This window comes from Mastigoproctus giganteus, chromosome 7 (assembly GCF_048544385.1).
Source record: "Mastigoproctus giganteus isolate SK-2022 chromosome 7, ASM4854438v1, whole genome shotgun sequence".
Taxonomy (NCBI): Eukaryota; Metazoa; Arthropoda; class Arachnida; order Uropygi; family Thelyphonidae; genus Mastigoproctus; species Mastigoproctus giganteus.
The window spans coordinates 204,503,881-204,531,871 of record NC_143581.1 but is presented as its reverse complement, the minus strand read 5'-3'; the positions used below and the strand labels follow the sequence as shown (position 1 = coordinate 204,531,871).

The window sequence follows — 27,991 nt, the reverse complement described above, 5'->3', positions numbered from 1 at the left end:
GTTGTTTTGTATATTTATCAATGATATTGATGAAGGTATATCAGGTTTAATGTCAAAGTTTGAAGATGATACAAAGGTTGGCAGGGTTGTTAATGACAGCAATGGCAGTGTGCTACTGAAACAGGATCTATATAATTTGGGCAGATGGGCTAAGAAGTGGCAACTGAAGTTTAACCTTGACAAATGCAAAGTACTGCATATGGGTAGAAGTAACCCCAGAGAAACGTACCACTGTGTGGTGTGGTCCTACACTTAAGAAGGTAGAAAATGAAAAAGACCTGGGAGTAATTGTGCAGTCAGATATGAAGTTTTCTGAGCAATGCAGACAGGCTGCCAGGGCAGGTCATGGGGTTTTGTCAATGATATATAGGAATTTTGCTAGCAGGGAAAAGGAGGTGATTGTCACTCTGTATAAGGCAATGGTCAGGCCACGCCTTGAGAACTGCGTACAGGTCTGGAGGTCTCATTTTAGGAAGGATGTAGACCTTGAGCATGTACAGAGAAGGGCAACAAGATTAGTGAGGAGAATGAAGGGATCCTTGTACCAAGAGAGGCTTAAGTTCTGCAAATTGCAGTTGCTGGAGACTAGACACCTGCACGGTGATCTGATTGAGGTGTATAAGGCCTTGAATGGGTTGAGTAGGCTGAGTTCTGATGGGATCCTTCCACTTGTTCAGATTACGAACCTGAGGGGGCATAAATTCAAATTAAGAAAGGACAGATGTAGAATAGATGTGCGGAAATTTGCCTTTAGCCAGCGGGTGGTTAATTGCTGGAACAAACTTCCATCTGTCGTTGTGGAAGTTTATAGGTTGAATAAATTTAAGGAGGAACTGGACAGGCATTTGGAGGGAATGGTGGGAATTTTTTTTTTTTGGCTGATGCTGCATAAGCTCATAAACTTGCTTTCTTGCATCACATGCCACTACTACTACTACTACTACAAGTAATTATAGACCTGTGAGTTTAACTTCTGTTCCAGGAAAATTAATGGAGGCACTGATTAAAGAAGCACTGCAGGATCATCTAGACAAGATTTCAGTTATAGCTCGGACACAGCATGGTTATGTTAAGGGAAAGTCTTGCCTGACCTGACCTGAATTTGATTGGATACTATGATGCAGTCACAAAAGAACTGGATGCAGAGAATAACTTTGATATTATATATTTGGATCTTAGAAAGGCTTTTGATACTGTTGCACATGGAAGACTGCTGCACAAATTGGAGCAGTGTGGCACTGGAGGCAAATTGCTGCTATGGATAAAGGGATGGTTGAGGGGGAGAAGACAGAGTGGTAATCAATGGACACTGCTCATCATGGACTAATGTTATTAGTGGAGTCCCTCAGGGTTCAGTGTTGGATCCATTATTGTTTTCTGTATTTATAAATGATATTGATGATGGTATATCAAGCTTAATGTCCAAGTTTGCAGATGATACAAAGGTTGGCAGGGTTGTTAAGGACACTACTGATGCTATGCTGCTGCAACAGGATCCGGAAAGGTTGAGCAGATGGGCTGAGAGGTGGCAAATGAAGTTTAACATTGACAAATGTAAAGTATGTATGGGAAACAGCAACCCCAGAGCAACGTATCAACTCTGTGGTAGTACACTGACAGTGGTAGAGAATGAAAAGGACTTGGGGGTAATTGTGCAGGCAGATATGAAGTTCTCTGAGCAGTGCAGACGGGCTGCAAGAGTAGCTGATGGTGTCTTGTCAATGATATATACAGGAATTTTTCTAGCAGGGATAAGGAGGTGATTACTCCCTTGTATAAGGCAATGGTCAGGCCACACCTTGAGTACTGTATACAGGTCTGGAGGCCTCATTTTAAGAAGGATGTAGAGCTGCTGGAACGAGTACAGTGAAGGGCAACAAGATTAGTGAATGGAACAAAGGGTTGCTCTTACGAAGAAAGGCTTAATTTTTGCAAATTACAGTGTCTGGAGACTAGGCACCGGTGAGGTGATCTGATAGAGGTGTATAAAGCCTTGAATGGTTTGAGCATGCTCAATAGTAGTAGTAGTAGTAGTAGTGGCACTTGATGCAAGAAAGCAAGTGTAGGAGCTTATGCAGCATCAGCCAAAAAAAAAAAAAAAAAAAAATCACACCATACCCTCCAAATGCCTGTCCAGTTCCTCCTTAAATTTATTTAACCTATCAACTTCCACAACGACAGATGGAAGTTTGTTCCAGCAATTAACCACCCGCTGGCTAAAGGCAAATTTCCGCACATCTATTCTACATCTATCCTTTCTTAATTTGAACTTATGTCCCCGTAGGTTCGTATTCTGAACAAGTGGGAGGATCCCATCAGAATTCAGCGTGCTCAACCCATTCAAGGCCTTATAGACCTCAATCAGATCACCGCGCAGGTGCCTAGTCTCCAGCCACTGCAATTTGTAGAACTTAAGCCTCTCTTGGTAAGAGGATCCCTTCATTCCCCTCACCAATCGTGTTGCTCTTCTCTGTACACGCTCAAGCAAATCTACATCCTTCCTAAAATGAGGCCTCCAGACCTGTACGCAGTACTCAAGGCGTGGCCTGACCATTGCCTTATACAGAGGGACAATCACCTCCTTTTCCCTGCTAGCAAAATTCCTATATATCATTGACAAAACCCCATGACCTGCCCTAGCAGCCTGTCTACATTGCTCAGAAAACTTCATATCTGACTGCACAATTACTCCCAGGTCTTTTTCATTTTCTACCACCTTAAGTGTAGTACCACACAGTTTGTACGTTTCTCTGGGGTTACTTCTACCCATATGCAGTACTTTGCATTTGTCAAGGTTGAACTTCAGTTGCCACTTCTTAGCCCATCTGCCCAAATTATCTAGATCCTGTTGCAGTAGCACACTGCCATTACTGTCATTAACAACCCTGCCAACCTTCATGTCATCTGCAAACTTCGACATTAAGCCTGATATACCTTCATCAATATCATTGATAAATATACAAAACAACAGTGGACCCAACACCGAACCCTGTGGGACTCCACTAATAACATTAGTCCACGAAGAGCAGCACCCATTGATTACCACCCTCTGTCTTCTCCCACTTAACCATCCTTTTATCCATTGTAGCAACTTACCCTTAATACCATTCTGCTCCAATTTGTACAGTAGTCTTCCATGCGCAACAGTGTCAAAAGCTTTCCTGAAATCCAAGTATATGATATCAAAATTATTTTTTGCATCCAGTTCCTTTGTGACCACATCATAATAACCAATCAAATTTGTCAGACAAGACTTTCCCTTAACAAACCCATGCTGTGTCTGAATTATTGCTGCAGTCTTGTCTAGATGATCCTGCAATGCATCTTTAACCAGTGACTCCATTATTTTACCCGGAACAGAAGTTAAACTAACTGGTCTGTAATTACTCGTGTCACCCTTCGAACCTCCTTTGTGAATTGGGGATACATTTGCACATCTCCAGTCCGTGGGAACCTGCCCTGAATCCAAGGATGCTCTCATAATTATGGCTAAGGGTTTGCTTAGTTGCTTTGCCGCCTCCTTTAATATAACTGGATAGATCCCATCCACCCCAGGTGCCTTTCTTATGCCGATGGGATTCTTCCTCTTGGTCAGAATAATCACCTGAGAGGGCATAAATTCAGATTGAGGAAAGACAGATGTAGGATAGATGTGTGGAAGTTTGCCTTTAGCCAGCGGGTGATTGGTTCGTGGAACAGACTTCCATCCTTTGTTGTGGAAGTTGATAGCCTAAATAAATTTAAGGCTGAGCTGGACAGGTACTTGGAATGAATGGAGGGGTGAAATGGGAGCATTTTTTTTTTTTTTTTGGCTGATGCTGCATAAGCTTGCTTTCTTGCATCATATGCCTCTACTAATGCTAAAGTTATTACACTTAGATGGATGTGGTACTAATGCTAATGCTAAATGTTTAACTAACAAAGTAGGCTATTTTGACACAGTTTCTAATGAACTAGATGTAGGAAACAATTTTGACATAGTTTATTTGGATTTTAACAAAGCATTTGGCTAAGTCCCTCATAAGAGTTTAAGTATAAGCTGGAACTTGTTGGGATTACTGGAATGATTCTAAGACGGACTGCTCAGTGGCTACAAGGCAGAAGGCAGAGGGTTTTAATTAATGGATTGGTGTGATGTCAGGAGATTGGTTCTTGGACTGATGTTGTTTCTGATTTTCATAAACGACATTGACAAAGGGATAGAAGGCATGTGTAAAAATTTGCAGCCATTGTAAAGATTGGCAGAGTTCTATCGATCAGTGCCAAGCAGAAGTCTTTCAGGAATGACTTGAACAGACCAAAAATGGTCAGAAAAGTGGCAGCTACGTCTTAATGGGGCAAAATGCAAGGTCTGACACTTGGGGAATAGCAACCCCAAAATAAATTATACAATTAGTAGGGTTGAATTAAAAACAGCAGAAGAAAGGATTCTGGGAATTATGACACTGGCAGATATGAAGTTTTCGGAGCAGTGTAAACAAGCAACCAGGAAAGCCCAGTGCCCTATCGATGATTTATCAAACATTATCCTGTAGAGATCATAGTCCCACTCCATAAGGCAATTGTAAGACCACATCTGGAATACTGCTTAAGTATGGAGACCTCATCTGAAAAAAAGACATTAGCTCCTTGATAGGGTCCAAAGATGGGCAACTTACATAGTGAGATCGGCAAAAGATGACTGTATGAAGAAAGACTGCAATTATGTGGGCTACAGAGCGTGGCAACTAGGCATCTCAGAGGTTACCTAATTGAGGTCTATCAGGTGCCAAGAGGGATTAGTAAAAATGAATGAAGGTAGAATTTTCACTGTTATAAAGAATTTCAATACTAAGCACCATAAATTCAAATTACAGGGGAAGAGATTTAGACTAGGAAGTTTTCTTTTACCCAGCGAGTCATTGATTGCTGGAACAAGTTGCCTTCGCAGGTAATTGAGGCCAACTAGACAGTTACCTATGTGAGGATAGAAGCACATAATTTGCATTTTCTTATCTACTTTCTTTTTTTTTTTGGTCAGGGCAGCAAAAGCCTTTGGCTTTCTTTCACTATATGGCATACACTATTGCTATTATTTTTTTTTTAACTCATAAAATTAATTTACATTTCAGAAGTCTGCTGATTATATTTTTAGACTTAATATTGTTACACAAGGTGACAACTTCCTATGAGAGAAAAGCAATCAATTAGGCAAAATTTGAATTTAGAATTCATAAAATATAAACTGTATTACTTGTCCAACTTTAACATCAAATTACAAAATTTCAGCCCAATTATAACAAAAATGGAAAATAACTTAAATCTAAAAATAAGCAAAATATACATTGTACCTCTCAACTGATTCATATACAAAATCTATCCCTGTGCCTCCTACTGTTACAGTTTAGTACAGACAGTTACAGTGGACTATAAGTGAGCTAGATGATTTTCTAATAACTGAGAGGAAAGTGGAGGAGAAATTGTTGAGGATAAACATAAAAAAGGCACCCGGGGTGGATGGGATCTATCCAGTTATATTAAAGGAGGCAGCAAAGGAAGTAAGCAAACCCCTAGCCATAATTATGAGAGCTTCTTTGGACTCAGGGGAGGTACCCATGGACTGGAGATGTGCAAATGTAACCCCAATTCACAAAGGAGGATCAAAGGCTGACACAAGTAATTATAGACCTGTTAGTTTAACTTCGGTTCCAGGAAAATTAATGGAGGCACTGGTTAAAGAAGCACTGCAGGATCATCTGGACAAGAATTCAGTTATAGCTCAGACACAGCATGGGTTTGTTAAGGGCAGGTCTTGTCTGACCAATTTGATTGGATACTATGATGTAGTCACAAAAGAACTGGATGCAGGGAATAACTTTGATATTATATATTTGGATATTAGAAAGGCTTTTGATACTGTTGCGCATGGAAGACTGCTGCACAAATTGGAGAAGTGTGGCATTCGAGGCAAATTGCTGCTATGGATAAAGGGATGGTTGAGTGGCAGAAGACAGAGAGTGGTAATCAATGGACACTGCTCAACGTGGACTAATGTTATTAGTGGAGTTCCTCAGGGTTCAGTGTTGGGTCCATTGTTGTTTTCTGTATTTATAAATGATATTGATGATGGTGTATCAGGCTTAATGTCCAAGTTTGCAGACGATACAAAGGTTGGCAGGGTTGTTAAGGACACTACTGATACTATGCTGCTGCAACAGGATCTGGAAAGGTTGAGCAGATGGGCTGAGAGGTGGCAAATGAAGTTTAACATTGACAAATGTAAAGTACTACATATGGGAAACAGTAACCCCAGATCAACGTATCAACTCTGTGGTACTACGCTGACAGTGGTAGAGAATGAAAAGGACCTGGGGGTAATTGTGCAGGCAGATATGAAGTTCTCTGAGCAGTGCAGACGAGCTGCAAGAGTAGCTCATGGTGTCTTGTCAATGATATACAGGAATTTTTCTAGCAGGGACAGGGATGTGATTATTCCCTTGTATAAGGCATTGGTCAGGCCACACCTTGAGTACTGTATACAGGTCTGGAGGCCTCATTTCAAGAAGGATGTAGAGCTGCTGGAACGAGTACAGAGAAGGGCAACAAGATTAGTGAATGGAACAAAGGGTTGCTCTTACGAAGAAAGGCTTAAGTTTTGCAAATTACAGAGCCTGGAGACTAGGCATCGCCGAGGTGATCTGATAGAGGTGTACAAGGCTTTGAATGGCTTGAGCATGCTCAATGCCGATGGGATTCTTCCTCTTGCTCAGAATAATCGCCTGAGAGGGCATAAATTCAAATTGAGGAAGGACGGATGTCGGATAGATGTGCGGAAATTCGCCTTTAGCCAGCGGGCAGTTGGTTTGTGGAATAGACTTCCATCGCTTGTTGTTGAAGTTGATAGCCTAAACAAATTTAAGGCTCAGCTGGACAGGTATTTCGAACGAATTGAGGGGTGAAATGGGAGTAGTGGTTTTTTTTTTTTTTTTTTATTGGCTGATGCTGAATAAGCTTGCTTTCTTGCATCATATGCCTCTACTAATGCTATACTAAGTATATGTGATGGAAACCCAGGGCAATTTTTGAATATATTTTATTCATTGGTGAAACAGGTTATTTTTATTGAGCAGCTAACTTTTCCAATACAAGCTCACTTTGCACAAGATTTTCCTGTTAATGTATATTTTTGCCAATCATTTTGATGCATAATTTCCTTTGCCGTAGATGATTATAATTTCATGTCACAAATCTCTCCCCCCATTCCACAATCTTGGGAATATGCTTATGGGTAGCTGTGGCTGCTCAATTTCTCACATAGCACATTGAGTTTTCTAGCTATTAAATACTGAAAGTGTTTTAAAGCTAGAAACTAGAAATTCAACTCCAACAGTTAGTATTAGAAATTACTAATACTGTTACACATGTATTAGTAATTACTAATACTGTTATAAAGCTAGAAACTAGAAATTCAACTCCAACAGTTAGTATTAGTAATTACTAAATGATACAAGGAAACAAGCTTATACAGCGTCAAACAAAACAAAAATTAAATTAGTAATTGTAAGCAAAAAATTCTTTTGAAACTCACCTCAGCTGAAAAGGCAATGTGCATTTTTGAATTGGAGTAATTCTTCATAAAATTAATAAACCTGTAAGAAAATTAAAGCCTCAATACCTTATGCTATTTGAATAATAAATATTATTATTATTCCATATATCCAAAATCTACAAAATTATACAACTCTGTCTTATAAATATTCCTTTATGACAGGGATGGAAAGTTTGCATTGAGCTTTGGTATCAATATTTTGGAAATCTATAGCTTGTTCCAAAGTCTTAAGCCTAATTTCAAAATGCAGAAATAAATAAAATCACTCCATCCACTAACTTGAAAGTTTAATATCTTTCATTTTAATATCTTTCAGTCATTAAATATCTTTTTAATATCTTTCAGTCATTAAAATAGATTTCCTTCATCCTTTGAATCATAATATAGTGGGTTTCACTTATAAGAATTACTGATGAATTGAATCATTCTTCTGTTATTAGCATCACATATTCTGGTCCTTTCCTGCCCCCCCCACCCCTCCAAGTTGATTGAAACTACATTCTGTTCAAGGAGACAACACTTGTCAAAAAATACAAACATGCTCACCAATCAAGTATATATGTAATGGCACATTGTATGTGTGTGTCTGTGTGTGTGTTTATACATCCATCGACTCAACATTTTATAACGCATCTATGAGAACGACAGAGCTCACTCCAGTGCATCAAGCAAAACAGAGGCAATCTCCAAAGCAGAATGTGCCGATTGTATATTCCCCATCTCCCTGACAACTCTGTTGTCAGGGAGATGGGGAATATACTATGTAAGAAGGATAGGTGGAACAGGAGCAGGGTATGACTGCCAGGGGCAAAAATTGATGACGTTGTAGAGCAGATATCATCTTTTAAGGGCACAAAAGGTGATGTTGTTGTGCACTTTGGAAACAATGACATTAAGAGTAAGATATCTGCAGATTTACTCAACAAGTACTGGTCAATGTTGAAAAAAATTCGTGAGTTAGGGTGGAATGTGACATTGTCTGCAATTCTGCCCAGACACAATAGGAATGAGTATATGATGAGAGCCTTGTCAATCAATTCAGCCCTGGAGAGATTGTGCAAGGCTCAAGGTGTAGAATTTTTTTCAGCCTGGTCTGTGCTTGTTGACAGAAGAGACGCTTTCTACAGGAATGGTATACACTTAAATAGAAAGGGTGTAAGAATATTTGCTGATGCTATCGAGGCAGTGTTAGGTGGATCGGAAAACTGCTAGCTTGGAGAGGATACACAGACTAAAAGGTTAACAGTGGCCGCAGGCAGAGGCAAAGGTGATTCTTGCACTGCTTCTATTAGAATGAGCAGCAGTCTGGAAAGCAAGGTAATGGAGATTTCCAGGACTGCTTGGGGTCATAGTGGAACAAGTAAATACATAGGCTGTGTTAGGGTAACTAAGAGTAGGAACAGTTGCATGAATACTTGCATGTAAACCAATGCTGGGAGTATAGTTAATAAATTTGATGAGCTTGAAGTGCTAGTCAAGACATCAAAGACAGATATTGTAGGGATATTAGAGACGATGATACATAGATATCAGCAGTGCAGAATTGGAATTTGGGGAGTAAATGTGTACAGGAAGGATAGACAGGCCAGGAAGGGAGGAGAGGATATGCTGTTAGTTAAGAAACACATAAAATCTAAGGAAGTGTATCCAATTGAAGTTGGTGGACAATGCAGTGTTGAGTCTGTTTGGAATGAAATAAGCACTGGGAAGGGAAAAATGAGAGTAGGTGTGTGTTATAGACCTAATGAATCTGTCTGATGAGTATAATGAGCAATTGTGCAGTGAAATAGAGTGGGCCAGTAAATCAGAATGTCTTATAATTGGGAGATTTTAGCTTTCCAGATATTGACTGGAACTTGTGGATTGGTCACTCGCACACTAGCAAGACTTTTGTGGATTTATTGGATGACTGTTTTCTACAGCAACATGTTCGAGAGGCAACCAGAGGGAGTAATACTCTTGATCTGATTATCAGCAGTGATTACTCATGCAATAAGAATTTGCAGATAAAGGAACCGCTGAGGTGACAGTGATCACAATGTACTGATGTGGGAATTACTTAAAGATGTAACTACCATCAAGGCTAAAGGTAAGGGCTTTTGCTTTCGTAAAGGTGACTACAGTGGTCTCAGACAGTTTTTAAATTCTGTACACTGGGATCAACTGATGATGTTACCAACGTTGAATTTTAATGGGAAGCATTCAGGGATTTAATTTTGGAGGCTACTAGGCTTTTCATTCCAACTAAGAAATATTGTTCAAGGTTTAGGCCTAAATGGATGTCAGATGAATTAATGAGGCTCGTGGCAGAGAAAAAGAATGTATGGGATGCATAAAAAGTACCAGGTGACACAGAAGCCAATGTATAAACTAGTCTATAATCAAGACACAAAGGAGGTTAGGCAGGAGAAGACAGATTATGAGAAATCTTTGGCAAAGGATGCAAAGAGCTCTTTACTTATGTAAACTCTAGAAGGAAAGAGATGAATCAGATTAGACCACTTAACACAGATAGGTTGACTATTGATGATCGTGCTCAGGTAGCTGACAAACTGAATGAGTATTTTGCATCTACATTCACATATGAGAAGTCATTCAATCAGGGGCGTGCCAGATGTTTATCAAACACTAACAGGGAGCTAAGTGATTTTGTAATAACTGAGAGCAAAGTAAAGGAGATATTGTTGAAGTGAAACATAAGGAAGGCACCTGGGGTGGATGGGATCTATCCAGTTATATTAAAGGAGGCAGCAAAGGAAGTAAGCAAACTCCTTAGCCATAATTATGAGAGCTTCCTTGGACTCAGGGGAGGTCCTCAGGGACTGGAGAAGTGCAAATAAGTAGTAGTATGGCATGTGATGCAAGAAAGCAAGTGTATGAGCTTATGCAGCATCAGCCAAAAAAAAAAAAAAAAGTCACACCATTTCCCTCCAAATGCGTGTCCAGTTTCTCCTTAAATTTATTTAACCTATCAACTTCCACAACAACAGATGGAAGTTTGTTCCAGCAATTAACCACCCGCTGGCTAAAGGCAAATTTCTGCACATCTATTCTACTTCTGTCTTTTCTTAATTTGAATTTATGCCCCCTTAGGTTCGCAATCTGAACAAGTGGAAGGATCCCATCAGAATTCAGCGTGCTCAACCCATTCAAGGCCTTATACACCCAATCAGATCACCGCACAGGTGCCTAGTCTCCAGCCACTGCAATTTGCAGAACTTAAGCCTCTCTTGGTAAGAGGATCCCTTCATTCCCCTCACCAATCTCGTTGCCCTTCTCTGTACACAGTCAAGCAAATATACATCCTTTCTAAAATGAGGCCTCCAGATCTGTATGCAAAACTCAAGGCGTGGCCTGACCACTGCCTTATACAGAGAGACAATCACCTCCTTTTCCCTGCTAGCAAAATTCCTATACATCATTGACAAAACCCCATGACCTGCCCTGGCAGCCTGTCTGCATTGCTCAGAAAACTTCATATCTGCCTGCACAATTACTCCCAGTTCTTTTTCATTTTCTACCACCTTAAGTGTAGTACCACACAGTTGGTACTTTTCTCTGGGGTTACTTCTACTGACATGCAATACTTTGCATTTGTCAAGGTTAAACTTCAGTTGCCACTTCTTAGCCCATCTGCCCAAATTTTCTAGATCCTGTTTCAGTAGCACACTGCCATTGCTGTCATTAACAACCCTGCCAACATTTGTATCATCTGCAAACTTTGACACTAAGCCTGATATACCTTCATCAATAACATTGATAAATATACAAAACAACAGAGAACTCAACACCAAACCCTGTGGGACTCCATTATTTAACATTAGTCCACGAAGAGCAGCACCCATTAATTACCACATTGTCTTCTCCCACTCACCCATCCTTTTATCCATTGTAGCAACTTACCCTTAATACCATTCTGCTCCAATTTGTATAAGTCTTCCATGTGCAAGTGTCAAAAGCTTTCCTGAAATCCAAATATATGATATCAAAATTATTTTTTGCATCCAGTTCCTTTGTAACCACATCATAATATCCTATCAAATTTGTCAGACAAGACTTTCCCTTAACAAACCCATGCTGTGTCTGAATTATTGCTGCAACATTGTCTAGATGATCCTGCAATGCATCTTTAACCAGTGACTCCATTATTTTACCCAGAACAGAAGTTAAACTAACTGGTCTGTAATTACTCGTGTCACCCTCGATCCCCCTTTGTGAATTGGGGATACATTTGCACATCTGCAGTCCATGGGAACCTCCCCTGAGTCCAAGGTTGCTCTCATAATAATGGCTAAGGGTTTGCTTAGTTGCTTTGCCGCCTCCTTTAATATAACTGGATAGATCCCATCCACCCCAGGTGCCTTTCTTATGTTTAACTTCAACAATTTCTCCTCCACTTTGCTCTCAGTTATTACAAAATCATTAAGCACCCTGCTACAATTTGATAACCTTCTACCATTTTCAACCATTAATAACTCCTCATGTGTGAATGTAGATGCAAAATACTCATTCAGTTTGTTTGCTATCTGAGCAGGATCATGAACAGTCGAACCATCGATATCAAGTGGACCAATCAGATTCATCCCCTTCCTTTTAGAGTTTATATAAGTAAAGAAATCCTTGCTGTTTTTCTTAGCATCTTTTGCCAAAGATTTCTCGTAATCTGCCTTCGCCTGCCTTAACCTCCTTTGTGACCTGATTACAGACTAGCTTATATCTGCCATAGGCTTCTGAGTCGCTTGATAATTTATATGCATCCCATGCATTTTTCTTCACTGTCACGAGTCTCATTAGTTCATTTCATAACCATTTAGGCCTAAACCTTGAACAATATTTCTTAATAGGTATGAAACTTTTAGTAGCATCCACGATTAATTCCTTGAATGCTTCCCACTTAGATTTTACTGTTGGTAACATCATGAGTTGATCCCACTGTACAGAATTTAAAAACTGTCTGAGACCACTGTACTCACCTTTACGGAAGCAAAAACCCTTTCCTTTCCTTTACCGCTGATAGTAATTATATCTTTAAGTAAATCCCACATCAGTACACTGTGATCACTGCCACCTAGTGGTTCTTTTATCTGCAAATTCTTAATACAGAAAATAATCATCCAATAAATCCACAAAAGTCTTACTAGTGTGTGAGTGACCAACCCACAAGTTCCAGTCAATATCTAGGAAGTTAACATCCCCCATTATAAGACATTCTGATTTACTGGCCCACTATTTCTCTGTACAATTGTTCATTGTACTCATTCGGCCTATAACACTCCTCTTATTTTTGCTTTCACAGTGCTTATGTCACACCAAACTGTCTCAACAGTGAACTGTTCATCTATATCAACTGGTTGCACTTCTTTTGATTTTATGTTTTTCTTAATTAACAGCATAACACCTCTTCCCTTCCTATCCTGTCTATCCTTTCTATAGACATTGTACTCCCCGAATTCCAGTTCTGCATTCCTTATATCTGTGTGTCAACACGTCTCTGCTATCCCAACAATATCCGCCTTTGATGTCTTGACCAACACTTCAAATTCATCAAATTTATTTACTATACTTCTAACATTGGTATACATGCAAGTATACATGTACCTATTATTATTATTAATTACCCTAACACATCCCATATACTCACCTGTTTTTCGATGACTGCCATCAGTCCCTGACTGAGGGCTGATGGCTCTCCTATGTGTGAGTCCTGTGGCACAATTTCATCCATGAGACACATTTTAATTGATTGTCCAGATTTTAGCAATATCCGTTTTACCGCTTTTAATCATCTGACTGAGCCGTATACACTCAGTCAGATTTTATCCGACAATGACAATGTGTCTGCTGTTTTTAGCTTTTTAAAATCAATAAACATTTTTGCTTCTATATAAAATTTACACTTTTCTTTTATACCTTTTATACATTTGTTATACATTTTGACATAGTGACATAACTATTTAGGTCACTGAAAGTTTAAAATTTTTTATATATGACCTGGTCTTGGCACATTATAGCCTTAGTAGCTAATGCGCCAATAAAATCAAATCCAAACCAAACCAATCAGTCCCTGACACCCCCAGCACCCTTCGCTCCAGGTTGCTACTTATTCTAATAGAAGTTGTGCAAGAATCACATGTATCACCACAAAGACTGTTCAAAAGGTGACACAAGCAACTACAGACCTGTTAGTTTAACTTGTGTTCCGGGGAAAATAATGGAATCACTAGTTAAAGAAGCATTGCAGGATCATCTAGACAAAACTGCAGTAATAGTTAAGACACATCATGGGTTTGTTGAGACACATCATGGGTCAGACAAGACAAGGGAGGTCTTGTCTGACCAATTTGATGGGATGCTATGATGTGGTCAGAAAGGAACGGAATGCCAAAAATAATTTTGATATCATATACTTGGATTTCAGGAAAGCTTTTGATACTGTTGCACATGGAAGACTGCTGTACAAATTGGAGACATATGGCATTAAGGGTAAGTTGCTACAATGGATAAAGGGATGGTTGAGTGGGAGATGACAGAGAGTGGTAATCAATGGACAATGCTCTTTGTGGACAAATTTTGTTGAGTTCCCCAGGGTTCGGTGTTGGGCCATTGTCGTTCTGTATATTTATCAATGATATTGATGAAGGTATATCAGGTTTAATGTCCAAGTTTGCAGATGATACAAAGGTTGGCAGGGTTAATGACAGTAAAGACAGTATTCTACTCCAATTGGATCTAGATAAGTTGGGAAAATCGGCTGAGAAGTGGCAACTGAAGTGTAACATTGACAAATGCAAAGTACTGCATATGGGTAGCGATAACCGAAAAGAAACGTACCAACTCTGTGGTACTACACTCAGGGAAGTGGAAAGTGAAAAAGACTTGGGGGTAATTGTGCAGTCAAATATGAAGTTTGCTGAGCAATGCAGACAGGCTGCCAGGGAAGGTCATGGGGTTTTGTCAATGATATACAAGAATTTTGCTAGCAGGGAAAAGGAGGTGATTGTCCCTATAAGGCCTTGAATGGGTTGAACACGCTGAATTCTGATGGGACCCTTCCACTTGTTCAGATTACGAATCTAAGGGGGCATAAATTCAAATTAAGAAAAGACAGATATAGAAGAGATGTGCGGAAATTTGCCTTTAGCCAGCGGGTAGTTAATTGCTGGAACAAACTTCCATCTGTCATTGTGGAAGTTGATAGGTTAAATAAATTTAAGGAGGAGCTGGACAGGCATTTGGAGGGAATGGTGTGATTTTTTTTTTTTTTTTTTTTTTTGGCTGATGCTGCATAAGCTCATGCACTTGCTTTCTTGAATCACATGCCACTACTACTACTACAAGGCAATGGTCAGGCCACACCTACAGTACTGTGTACAGGTCTGGAAGCCTCATTTTAGGAAGGATGTAGAGTTGCTAGAATAAGTACAAAGAAGGGCAGCAAGATTGGTGAGGGGAACAAAGGGGTGCTCTTACCAAGAAAGACTTAAGTTCTGAAAATTGCAGTGCCTGGAGAGTAGGCACCTGTGAGGTAATCTGATTGAGGTGTATAAGGCCTTGAATGGGTTGAGCAAGCTGAATGCTGATGGGATTCTTCCTCTTGCTCAGACTGAGAACCTGAGGGGCACAGTTTCAAATTGAGGAAAGATAGTTGTAGAACAGGTGTGTGCAAATTTGCCAGCAGGTAGTTGATTGGTGGAACAGGCTTCCATCTTTTGTTGTAGAAGCTAATAGCCTAAATAAATTTAAGGCTGAGCTGGACAGGCATTTGGAATGAATGGAGGGGTGAAATGGGAGCTTTTTTTTTTTTTTTTTTTTTTTGGCTGATGCTGCATAAGCTAGCTTTCTTGCATCGTATGCCTCTACTAATTCTAATGTAATCACATGATGATTATGCCCTGTTTTTTTACTGCCTGTTGTTTCCCATTTCTCTAAACTGGATTGTACTGTAATGTACAATAATTGGGTTAATTTTTGGATAATAGTGACAGTAATCTTTTCAAAAAAAGAATGCACTGTTAATTTTTGACTAATCCTTTATTATTCACGGAGTGTTGCAAGTTGTCACAAAAAATATTTAAAAAAAGTGTGCTTGGTAATATCAATTTAAACTTCTTTTTAATTTATACATTTTATGAAGACTTATAAATCAAAAAAGTTTTAAATGCTGAAATAAAACCAACAAAAAATTTAACTGCGGCTGAAAATCATGAAATAAAAAAAAATAATAAAAAAGAGAGAGGTACATGATGCATTATCTCATTAATGCTCTCCGCAAGAGGCTTCCAGAAAGCTGGGACATATTGCAAACTGCATTATGCACAATTCTATTAAAAAAACATACCAGTAAGTTATACAATTCTAGTTTTTCTAATTAAAATGCCACGGACAGAGCTATAATGTTGAAAGTGCTCTGTTACACTGGCTTACCCATCTAGAAAGTAAAATGTGCCTATAGGTAGAATTCTTTCAAGAGGAGCTGATTTCAAAGTAACAAAAAAATGTTTTGTTTTTGGACTGACAGAAACCATAGAAAGGAACAGTTATCTATGCAGCATCCACAGTTAAACTATGTAGTCTACACAATTCTAAACATCACTGGAATGAGATGCTAGAAATCTAGTAATGCAGTAGTGCAGGACTGGATGTGACAAATTAATGAACAGCCATTGTATGTATATATTATATGAACTTTGACAACATTTATTATTTGCGTGTCAATGAATACACATACTTATTGCTCTATTTCGGCTTCTTTTTAGTTTAAATATTTTTAAATGTAAAATGTAAGCTACTCATAATATTCATTATGTAAATGCCTAGAGTCTACTTCACACCAATGTACAATACAGTATAGCATTAATAATTCAAACTAATTGGGATTGGGAGTAGTTCGGACTTAGGGTTTGTTCGGATTTTTGAACTTATCAAAAATACTGTTCTGGAGACTAAAAAAAAGGTTTAGTAAGTTTAGAAAAAAAATCACTAAGTTGAACTTATGTATTTTTATTCATAGGTAGCCAAACAAATGGAACTATCAGCCACAATAACACATATGTATAGGCTTTAAGGAAAATAATTCCTTATTTTTGCTGCGCTATTTTCGAATTTTGTTTCTTTGCTCTCTCTCTCTCTTTCTTCAGAAACGGTAGTTGAGTTCGACAGCATTCAGTTTGTTGCTCGTACCAAGCCATCACAGTATCTAGAGGCGTTTAATGCCTTAACATGCGTAGGCACTGTGTTGATGTAATTTTCTTCATTGTCGTCTTCGTCTATCATTATCGGGAGCTCTAGTTTCTTTTTCATTCACAATTTTGTTTTTATTTAAAACAGAAACCCTGTCGCATCAATTATCATTTTTCATCCACACCCTTGCATCACCTTCATTTCAATCTTCAAACTGAAGGGTTGACTGAAATAAGTTGATTATTTCATTCAGTATTTGTCCCTCATCTCTTCTCACTGCTGTCAGTCAGGCTTTTTTTTAACTTTTACATAAACTGCTTGTCAGTATAGTTATTTTACCACACACACACACACACACACACACACACACACACACACACACACACACACACACACACACAGTCAAGTGGACCCAATTTCGGCGAAGTCCAGACGGTCTGTGACAGCCAAATCCTCTGCTTGCACCTTCACGATGGTGGGACTGTTAGTAATCCTGGGTATAACCTCCATGCACAAGTACATGGTGGGTGACCACCCAGGTGTGTACCACCGTAAGCAGGGGTCGAGGTGTGGCGCCCACACCACATGGAGGAACGCCGCCCCCCCTCTATGTTACCAGGCAGTACTAGGTGGTAGATGACTCTCATCAACCGGTGAAATACCACCACTTTGCTTATTGGAGGCTTGAAGTGGTGGAACCCATGTTTAGTCTCTAGAGCTAAGTTCCGGTCAACTCTTCCCTATCTCTTCCATCATGCAGTATGATTGATGACTTTTGAGGTTTTGATGAACGTCGTGGCGAGATCCAATATTCCTTACATTTCGAGGATACAGCTCTAAAACGGTGTTCGCAGGCCGGCCGCTAGTTAGTAAACTGGACCGAACCTATTGGTAACTCTCTAGGAGGCTTCCGGATCAGCTAGTGTATAATCTTGCTACCTCTACTCTGCCAGATAGTGACTGGAGGGAGTCCGAGTAGTGTGTATGCGGAGAGCATTGTCGAGGCCACGTTATGTCAAGGATCTGGGTATAATCTTACCACGTGTACACCATATCCAAAAATTTCATTACTTCATACAGCATATCCCACCCACTTTTTCTTACTATTGAATACAACATGAATTGTCAAACTAATAGAGAAAGCTTATCTGCGAAAAGATCTAAACCTCCCAAGCACTTCCTAATTCATTTCACACATATACGTGGTCTCAATTCTAATCTCAACGATGTCCATTTCCACTTGCAGTCTGCCAAACCCCATGTACTTTTTCTAACAGAATCTCAGTTATCGGTTGATTCAACTACTGCTCATCTCAGATGCCCAAATTATTCGCTGTATGATTCTTTTCGCCTCAAAGGTGGTACCTGTGCATATGTCCGTTCTGATATTCTCTGTCAGAGACTTGGAAATTTGGAATCTCCTCTCTTTGATCTTCTCTGGCTTAAAATCTCTCTACCTCATTGTGCCAAATTCATGTTGTCTCTACCGTTCTCTCAACTCCACTAATCACTAGGAGCTCTTTGACTTCCTCTCTTTACAACTTGACTTTCTCCAGTCCAACTTTCCTAACAGTGAGGTAATTTTCCTTGGTGATTTTAATGTTCACAACTCCAGCTAGCTTCCGTTTTCTAGTCACACCGACCCAGCTGGTCGAGATGCTGAGGCTTTTGCAATTACTAATGATCTTGTAAAGATTGTTCATTTACCTACAAGAATACCGGGCAATCCTAATCATACAGCCAATACACTTGATCTTTTTCTCACAAACAACCATTCTAAGTACACGGTTGAACTGAGAGGTCCTTTAGGCACTTCAGATCACAACTTGCTGATTGTCTCTTCTCCAATGGAACCTTTATCTCATGATTATTCTCAACCTCGTGTTGTTTGGCATTACAAGAATGCAAAATGGGATGACCTGCGAGACTTCTTTTCTTCTTTTCCTTGGTCGGATTACTGTTTCAAAAGTTCTGATGTCAACATTTGCTCAGATCGTGTCAGTGAAATTATTCTTGCAGGAATGGAATCCTTTATCCCACATTCAACTTTAAAATCTCGTCCTTTATCAAAACCTAAACCTTGGCTTTCCATTAAATGTGCTAAGACTGTTGCATATCGTAATTGGCTTGTTTCTAATTCTTCAGTTTCATTTTCTGCCTACACCAAAGCTCGCAACAACTGTAAAGCAGTTATTAACCAGTCCAAACTAGAGTTTGAACAGTCTAGGAGTAGAAAACTTGCTTCTTGCCCTAATGGTAGCCGAGCATTCTGGTCTCTTGCCAAAGCTATTGGCCGTAACTTTTGCCCATCTCTGCTCCCACCTCTGTCCAAACCAGATGGTTCTGTTGTCACTTCAGCCAAGGATAAAGCTGACCTGCTAGCATCCCATTTTTCTTTCAACTCGTGTATTAATGATCTTGGTAAAACACCTCCCACCATTCCCAACACGCTCCATTTAATGCCTCCTGTGGTTTTCCGTCAAAAGGATATCAGAAGGATTTTCATGAATCTTGATGCTAAGAAAGCTTAAGGTCCTGATGGTATTTCTTCACTTATTCTCAAAACCTGTGCTCCTGAACTTACTCCTATCCTTTGCCGCCTTTTTTCACTTTCTTATTCCAAAGGTGTTTTTCCTTCTGCTTAGAAATTTGCTCATATCCAGCCAGTTCCTAGAAAGTGTGAAAGTGTGACAAATTCCTCCCATCCAATTATCGTCCCATTGCAATTACTTCTACTCTTTCTAAAGTAATGGAGAAATCAATTAACTGCCAACTCTTAAACTACCTAGAAATTTTCCGTCTGATCAACGATCGCCAGTATAGATTCAGTCAGTGTCGATGCACTGGTGATATTCTGGCTTATGTTACTCATTTATGGACTAATTCAATGGAAAGATTTGGTGAAACACAAGTAGTTGCTCTTGACATCTCAAAGGCTTTTGATCGTGTTTGGCATAAAGGTCTTCTAAACAAGCTTCCATCTTATGGTTTGCCAACTGTTTTTAGTAACTGGTTATCCAGTTTTCTCTCTGATCGCTCACTGAGAGTGATGGTAGATGGCTCTCTGTCTTCTAACTTCTCCACTAATGCCGGTGTCCCCCGAGGTTCAGTTCTTTCCCCCACTCTTTTCCTCTTGTATATTAATGACCTTCTTCCATTGACTGGAAATCCTATCCATAGTTTTGCTGATGATAGCACATTGTATTCCACTTTCCATTTTGAGAAACTTTGTCCTGCTCAATCAGCTTCAACTTCTCGAAAATCTGCTACCAATTCCTTAAATGCCAATCTTCAGGTAATTCTCCAGTGGGGCAAAGACAACTTAGTTGATTTCAACCCTTCTAAAACTCAGTCTTGTCTTATATCTCGCAAAAAGGATTCTTCTGCTCCTATGCTTACCTTTAGTGACACTCCGATTTCTAGGCAAAATGATATATCTCTTTTGGGGATTACCCTGACTGCTAATCTCTCTTGGCACAAGCATATTACAAATATTGCTTCCTCTGCATCTAAAAAACTTGGTTTTCTCTTTCGCTCTCGGCGTTACTTTTCTTCCAAACAGCTGCTCACTCTGTATAAATCGCAAATCTGCCCTGCCATGGAATATTGTTCCCACATCTGGGGTGGTGCCCCCAAAACCTCTCTCAGGCTTCTTGATTCCATTCAGAAGAGGGCAGTTAGGTTAATTAATGATTCATCTCTAAATGAGTCTCTCCACTCGCTTTCTCATAGACGTACTGCTTCTGCTGCATGCTTCTTCTACAGATACTTCCATGGGCACTGTTCTTCTGAATTGGCTTCTATAATTCCCGCTCTCTCTTTCAAAACAGTCCGAACACGTGCCGGCACCAGCCAACATCCATTTACTGTTCAACTTCAAACCCACAGAACCAACTTTTCATCTTCCTCATTTATTCATTCAACTGCCGTTTTCTGGAACAACCTTCCTTCATACGTATTTCCTGAAAATTACAGTCTACAGAAGTTCAAGTCCAATGTCAACAAATATCTTCTTTTGTCTTCACTACCTCCAACCCAAGCACGGTACTAAGTACTATAGGTTCTAACACCTCTCGGGTTTGGGGTTTACATAAAAACACACACACACACACACACACACACACACACACACACACACACACACACACACACACACACACACACACACACACACACACTAATTCTATTCTTAATCATTACTAATGTGTTGTACATCATAATTATTGTGTTGATTTTATTTTTTTTCTAATATACCTTTTTTATATTTTATACATGTCCTTGTCACTGGATTGGCCAAATTGAGGTAAGCCACTGTATTCTTGGAAATAAACTGATTGATTTTTAATGTATTACTTGATAACTGATTGTTTAATTAAAAGTGATAATTAATAAATTGATGAATAACTGATTTATTTTAATCAATCAATCAATACAGACAGTGAAAGAAAATCAGAATTTAAAAAATGCTGATATATATCAAAATTTGTTGACATCCTCTCTGAAAAGCTCTGCTCTATCCAAAAGAGGGCAGTCAGGTTAATTAATAACTTTCTCTTGCAATCACACACAAGAGATGTAAATTTTTTTGCTGAATGCCTTTCCTATATGTATTTACACAGGCAGTATTCTTCTGAATTGGCATCTGTAATTCTCTCTTTCTTGTAATGTAGTCCAAAGATCTGCCCCGACCTGTAATCATTCATTCAGAGTTTAACTCCAAACTCATAGAACAAAATTTTTATCTTCCTTTTTTTATCCCTTCTACCTTCTCTTCTTTGGAACAACCTTCCTTCACATGAATTTCCTGAAAATTATAATTTACAAAAACTCCAATCAAATGTCAGCAAATATCTTCTGCTTTCTTAACCTTCAACCCATACTGACAGATATATTATTATTATTCTAATAATACAGATGTTAGTACCTGTAGTCATAAGTACTCATAAGTAACACCTTTCATGTTTGGATATCACCATTAAAAAAAAATAATAATTTCTTGTCCCACTATTTAAATTTCTAATACTAGATTTCTAATTCATTTTAAATTTCTATTTAAATGTTCTTTTTTTTAATATTATTTTCTACAGCTCCTTATAATCTTAAGGAACTCTTCAATTTTTTTTTTTTTCTGAGCTTTCAGATAGGCTATATGTAGTGAAAAATATCACATATTCTCAGAATAATACTTCCCAGCCAATTAAACTTTCTTCCACAATAAATTAATTTATAATTATTTAGCTGTAGATCACCTATTTTCATCCTGCTGTTTTCTGTTGTGCCTGCTACTTCTGACATTTTATTGCCCTAGTTCTGCAAATTCTACTTCTTTGCCATTTAAACCTCTAATATAATGGTAGCTGTCTTATGTTTTTGCACTTTTGACATATTGAACCCTGTGTGTCTTGGCTCCCTGAAAGTCACAACAGGGACCTTGTTGATATTAGTTGTTTATGCTATCATAATGATAAGGTTTAAATTTTAAAAATTCGATCAGCTTAATCCCATATGGACAGCTCAACGTCATTCATTCGTATAGGCTAGCACCCTACTAAAAAGTTATGCAGTTTGTTATATATTTACAAACCTAGTTTAGAAGTGTAAGTCTCCTTTTAGTTAGATAAGCCTCAGCTCCTATTTCTTTAATGGTGCATCTGATACCACAGCAGCCTTTTTAGTTTGTTTTTATACAACAAAAATGTAATTAAATTACATAATACAGAGCTGAAAGGTGATTAACACATTGGTTAATTTTACACAATTCTGAATTTCTAAATTTAAGTTTCACAATATTTAATAAGGGCATAGCTAACAGAAGAGATGAGATCATCTCAACAAGCAACATTGCTTATAATAAATAGTTATCAAAGTAAATATTTAAGACAGACAGACAGACAGACAGACAGACACAGAGAGAGAGAGAGAGAGAGAGAGAGAGAGAGAGAGAGAGAGAGAGAGAGATAAACAAGCTTCAAATCTGAAACTTACTCATTTTCCCAGGCTAAAGCATCACTGTTATTATAGGCATTGATGTTATTATTTACAAGAATAGTAATAATAAGGGCAGATGCTTGAGTATAATTCTGATCCTGAAATCCTCCTAAGGTAATGTATGGAAACACTGGACCACCATATGGAGCAAGGCAAGTTTCATTTGATTCAACAAACATGGCATTGCTAACAAAAAATTAAAGAAAACATTTCTTAGTACAAATCTGAGTGAAAACTATTTGCTTCTCTACTAAAATATATTAAACAAACAGTGCCCTATTTAATTATTTTTTAATGCTGATAAAAAAGTTTTTTTATTCAATGTCAATATATATGACTACATGTCTCTATAGAAAACCCAAAACAGAACCCTCCGCCACTCTGCACAACCATGACTAATGACATGTCATGTGTTTGTGTCAGTTCCAGCCTTTTAATATTGTAACAGGCCACTAAAGAAAAAGAAAAAAAGATCATATACAGCAGGAGTGGCCAACTTAATTTGTGATGCGATCTACTTTTTTCCTTCAAAATCTGCCACGGCCTACCATCTCAAAAATTTCATTGCACAAAGTGCACAAATCGAAGGATGACTGTATATTTAAAATTCATCGTGATCGAACAAAATTAAATCTGCAATCGACTCGTTGGCCACCCCTGATATACAGGAACTCCCCAACTTACAGAAATTCGACTTTACATAAGTTTTTGCTGGCCAGTGCAAACAAAAAGTTCGTGGAAACGTATTCTGCATCCTGTAGGAATAAATGGAGGTATCGTGAAAATATCGTAATGTGAACCCAATAACACTGATTTTTTTTTTTTTTTTTTTGTAATTTGTTACAAGTCCTTGGAAGTTGAAATTTTCGCTATATAACTTAGCTATTTATCGCTCTAAAAGGTCATTTTTATAAAGGAATTTGCACTACCCTTTCATCGTTATCATATGTTCCCGTTATAAGAATCAATTTTGAACGCCTTTGTGATATTTTTCTGAAGAACTTTTCTGGAGATCAGGACCAAAAAACAATAAAACAATTTGCACTTTCTGATTTATTGGGCTTTTCTGTTAGTGCATCTAATTATAAATTGGTAGTAAACTCAATCTTATTGCATTTGCGATAATACCGATAACTGCAATTCTGTGGTTTTTATGGTGAAATGAGTTCCCCTTCACTGAAATCTTCAAACATATAAAAAACAAATTTTAGAAACTTCCCTTCATTCCTATTTGCGTATTACAATGATGAAGAGAAAGTGACCAACGAAAACTGCAAGTGGTGGTAGTGCCAGGAAATGAAACAAAATTGATTTAGAAATGAAGATGAAATGATTAAGAAGTATGAAGCAGGACAAAGTTTGTCATCTATTGCAAGGGAATTTAGTCTCATTGCTTCAACAATGAATACTATTTTAAAGGACAGTGTGCATATAAAAGAACATGTAAAAGGATCAATGCACTTAAGATCAACAGTGATCACATCACAGCGTTCAGGTGCTATATCAAAGGTGGAACAGCTGTTAATAATATGGATGGAAAATCAGATTCAGAAGCGAGTGCCCCTGAGTCTAATGATCATTCAAGCAAAAGCAACAAGTATTTATAAAGACATTAAGGATAAGTATAGCGAACCCCAAACCAAGTTCGTGGCAAGCAACAGGTGGTTTAATAGGTTCAAGCATCGCGCTGGTTTCCACAACGTTAAAGTATGCGGTGAAGTCGCCAGTGCTGATTCTGCAGCTGCAGAGAAATTTTGTGATATGTTGGAAAAAATTATTGACGAAGGCGACTATTCAACGCAGCAAATTTTTAACATTAATGAGACTGCTCTGTATTGGAAAAAAATGCTGGATCGAACATACACTGCCAAAGTGGAAAATACAATGCCAGGTTTCAAAGCATCAAAAGATAGGGCCACGCTCTTGCTTGGGGCTAATGCAGCGGTAGATTACAGATTAAAACCACTGCTTATGTACCATTCTGGAAATCCTCGTGCATTTAAGGGCATCAATAAAGCCACCCTACCTGTACATTTCAGATCGAACCAGAGAGCATGGATAAAAATATCTCTTTGAGGATTGGTTTAAATGCTGCTTCATTCCAGAGGTTGAAAAATATTGTAAAGACAACGACGTTCCTTTCACGATTTTGCTTCTATTAGATAATGCTCCTGGACATCCTATGCATCTAGATTATTTCAATTCAAACGTGAGAGTTATATTTCTACTGCCAAACATGACTTCACTCATCCAACCTATGGATCAGGGTGTTATTTTGAATTTAAAAGCATACTATTCACGCACAACATTTGCTCAGGCATTGTCTGCAGTAGACGATGAGAAAAATTTTACGTTGAGAGACTTTTGGTTGGAAGTCTTACAATATTTACCATGTCGTCTTAAACATTAATAAGGCCTAAGCGGAAATTACTAAAAGTTGTTTAAATGGTGCATGGAAGAAAATATGCCCATAGCACATAAAAGGCTATGGAGGATTTGAAAAAGACGAATCATGGAAGAGGTTACAGATAAGATTGTAAAGGTTGCAGAGCTACTTCAGTTGGAGGTTGATGCCAAAGATGTGGAGGAGTTAGAGGAAGAAGCGAAGGAATTATCTAACGAATAACATATCGACTTGCAGGCAGCAACAGTGAAAGAAGAAAATTCTGACGAAGCCCAAGATGAACCAAATGAGCAGTTGAGATGCATTTCATCGCCAGAGAGATGCCAATGGCATTTCGTGAAATTGCATCGGCAATGGCGAGGTTTGAGAAGATGGATCCTGACAGCGAATGATTCTTAAAAGTTAACACAGGGATGAATGATATGCTTGCTTACCACAAATAAATCTACGATGAAAAGAAAAAAAGCCACCGTCCAGTCATCCATTAGTATGTTTTTCCATTAGGTTGAGCAGTGACCCCTTCTAAATCTCCACAGCCCTTGAACCTGTCCCCTCTCTTTTTTTTGTAATTTTATAATTTTAAAATTTTTTTAAACGCACACTTTTGTAATTTTTCCTGTGCATGAAAAAATTAAAAATTATAAAAAACTAAATAAATACAATAAATAATTCTATTTACATGTTCGTCGAACATTTCTTTTTTGATTCAATCAATTTAGCGAGCACAGTTGCGAGTGCTGCACAAGAATGGGAGAAATTCCCTGGCTTATGTAGCGTTCCGCGGAACGCAACCCTTAAGTTGGGGAGTTCCTGTACTCCCAAGTGGTAAAGTTTTCAGGATTATATTTCAATGTAGGCATTGAATAATTTGAAAATTTATGCATTTCTATATTCAAATTCCATCTTGAGAACACTGTGGCCTCTCCAGTGACAGTGTACTAACTTTCGATCATCAAGTATTGGAATTGTGCTTGCATTAGAAATACAAATATCAATGAGCCTATCTAAATTGCTAATAATGTTTCATACAAATTAAAATTACCAGAAAAGTGAATCCGCTATACATACAAAACTGAGGAAACCATCACAAAAGTTGTTTTGAGATCTGGTGAAGAAGATATATAAGTGTGAGCTGAGGCATTCCACTCTCATTTAGACCTCTCAAAACAAGTAGCAGACGACAATATTATCATGCCAACTAAGCACTGCCAAAAAGGCCTATACAGATAGGACAAACATGATGAGATGGGGGGAATTGTGCATTAAGAAGCACACAGTTCCAAAACAGTATATTAAACTGATGAAGGTTATGACAAACACAGAGAAAACAAAAATATAAGCAGGCCAAGATGTATATAATAAAGAACTATGTAACAAATACAGTGGACCAGCAAATTAGACTGCCTCATCATGGGAAATTTTCTTTTTGGATATTAGTGAATAAAGGAGACACCTTGGCAGCACGGAATGTTTATTATATCAGTAGGAAACTAATGTCAATATAAACAAGAATTCTGCTAGTAATATTATCAATTTTTGCACCTGGAAGACAATATGATTCAATTTCATCTGTTTTTATTACAGAAAATGTTATCACTTCTCTTATAAAAAGCACTTGCATCTCCTCCTTAAAAATACTTGTGTGCAATCTCAATTTACAATACGCACAGAACGTCTTTCTGTACAATATGCACAGAAAGAGGCAATGAAATAGCATTCAGATCACCAGGAACAGAAAAACTGGTTTAAATAACACAATGGACAAACAGGAGAGTGAAAAGTAATAAATTACAAAATCTAACCTATTTATTAGTAATGCTATATATAGAGTAGCCATGGGGAGGAGGATGATGGGAGGGGGGTAATGTTAATAATAAAGTGACAATCTTTTCCAGAATCTGGTAAGAGTCCAAATGAAAGTACACAAGTTAAAACAGCGTAATATGAAATGCCTAGTGGTAAAGGAAAGATAGAGGAATGTGACAAAATCTGTTTAGGACTCTGAATGGGAGAGCAAGCATTATGAGTAACTCTTTATAGGTGACTTTAATTTACTTCTGACATTGTTCTCAGGAAAATCCATGCAGGTTGAGGCATCAAAAGATGGTCAGTTAATATTTTTTATTGAAAACCTGGTAAGGTCTGGTTGAGGAGTACAATTTTCACCAAAAGCACTGGAGCTAGTTACATAGAAAGAGATAACTCGGTGATTGCTTGTTGTCCAATCACGAAGACTGTCCAATCAGATATATTAGTACTGAAATTATAAGAAGTCAGGGTCACATCAATATTTGACTCCCCTGAATAACTTGAAAACGTAGTAAATTGTTGTGGTCTGTTGACAATAGCTAAGTTATGATTAATTATAAACTCTTCCAGAAGTTGCCTCTTGTATCAGAGCTAGTACTAAAACACATACTAGATTTAGCATTTACATCAGATGTGATTATATTTTCAGGTCCCAAAATGTTTAATGCAGATTCGAGGTAATTCAGTGAACTATTAAAATCCTCAGAAGGCGGGCAGTATATAGACAAAAGGTAAAAAGTTAGGATTTGATAGGTAACTAAAACACAAGTTGCTAGTTTATTACAGAGTCCGTTGATAACAGTTATATCTAGATTTCCATTTCAAATAACTATGCAAGTTTTAGGGTCTTGTTGTACTGGTTGAATTATTCTGGTGGAAAGAAAAATCGCCTTATTTTTGAAGTTTGGCCTAAGTGAGCCTTTCCATAGTATGGTTCCTGTATTGATACAATATCAATATGATTTTCCTCCACAGACATTCTAATCTCGTTGGCGACAGCCCTGCAGTGGTGGCCGTTAACT

The 27,991-nt window shown here is 38.2% G+C and overlaps 1 protein-coding gene across 2 annotated transcripts in view; it reads right to left on the bottom strand.

Annotated features, from left to right (window-relative positions):
* LOC150083608 (NPC intracellular cholesterol transporter 1-like) overlaps positions 1 to 27,991 on the bottom strand; it is a 339,105-nt gene that overhangs the window by 211,035 nt on the left and 100,079 nt on the right. For both annotated transcript variants that reach the window (XM_090378086.1, XM_090378087.1), the window contains exons 8-9: positions 22,754 to 22,942; positions 7,568 to 7,628 (exon numbers count right to left, since the gene is read on the bottom strand). In XM_090378086.1, the coding sequence (XP_090234212.1) occupies positions 7,568 to 7,628; positions 22,754 to 22,942 (250 nt within the window). The remainder of the gene's footprint in view (positions 1 to 7,567; positions 7,629 to 22,753; positions 22,943 to 27,991) is intronic.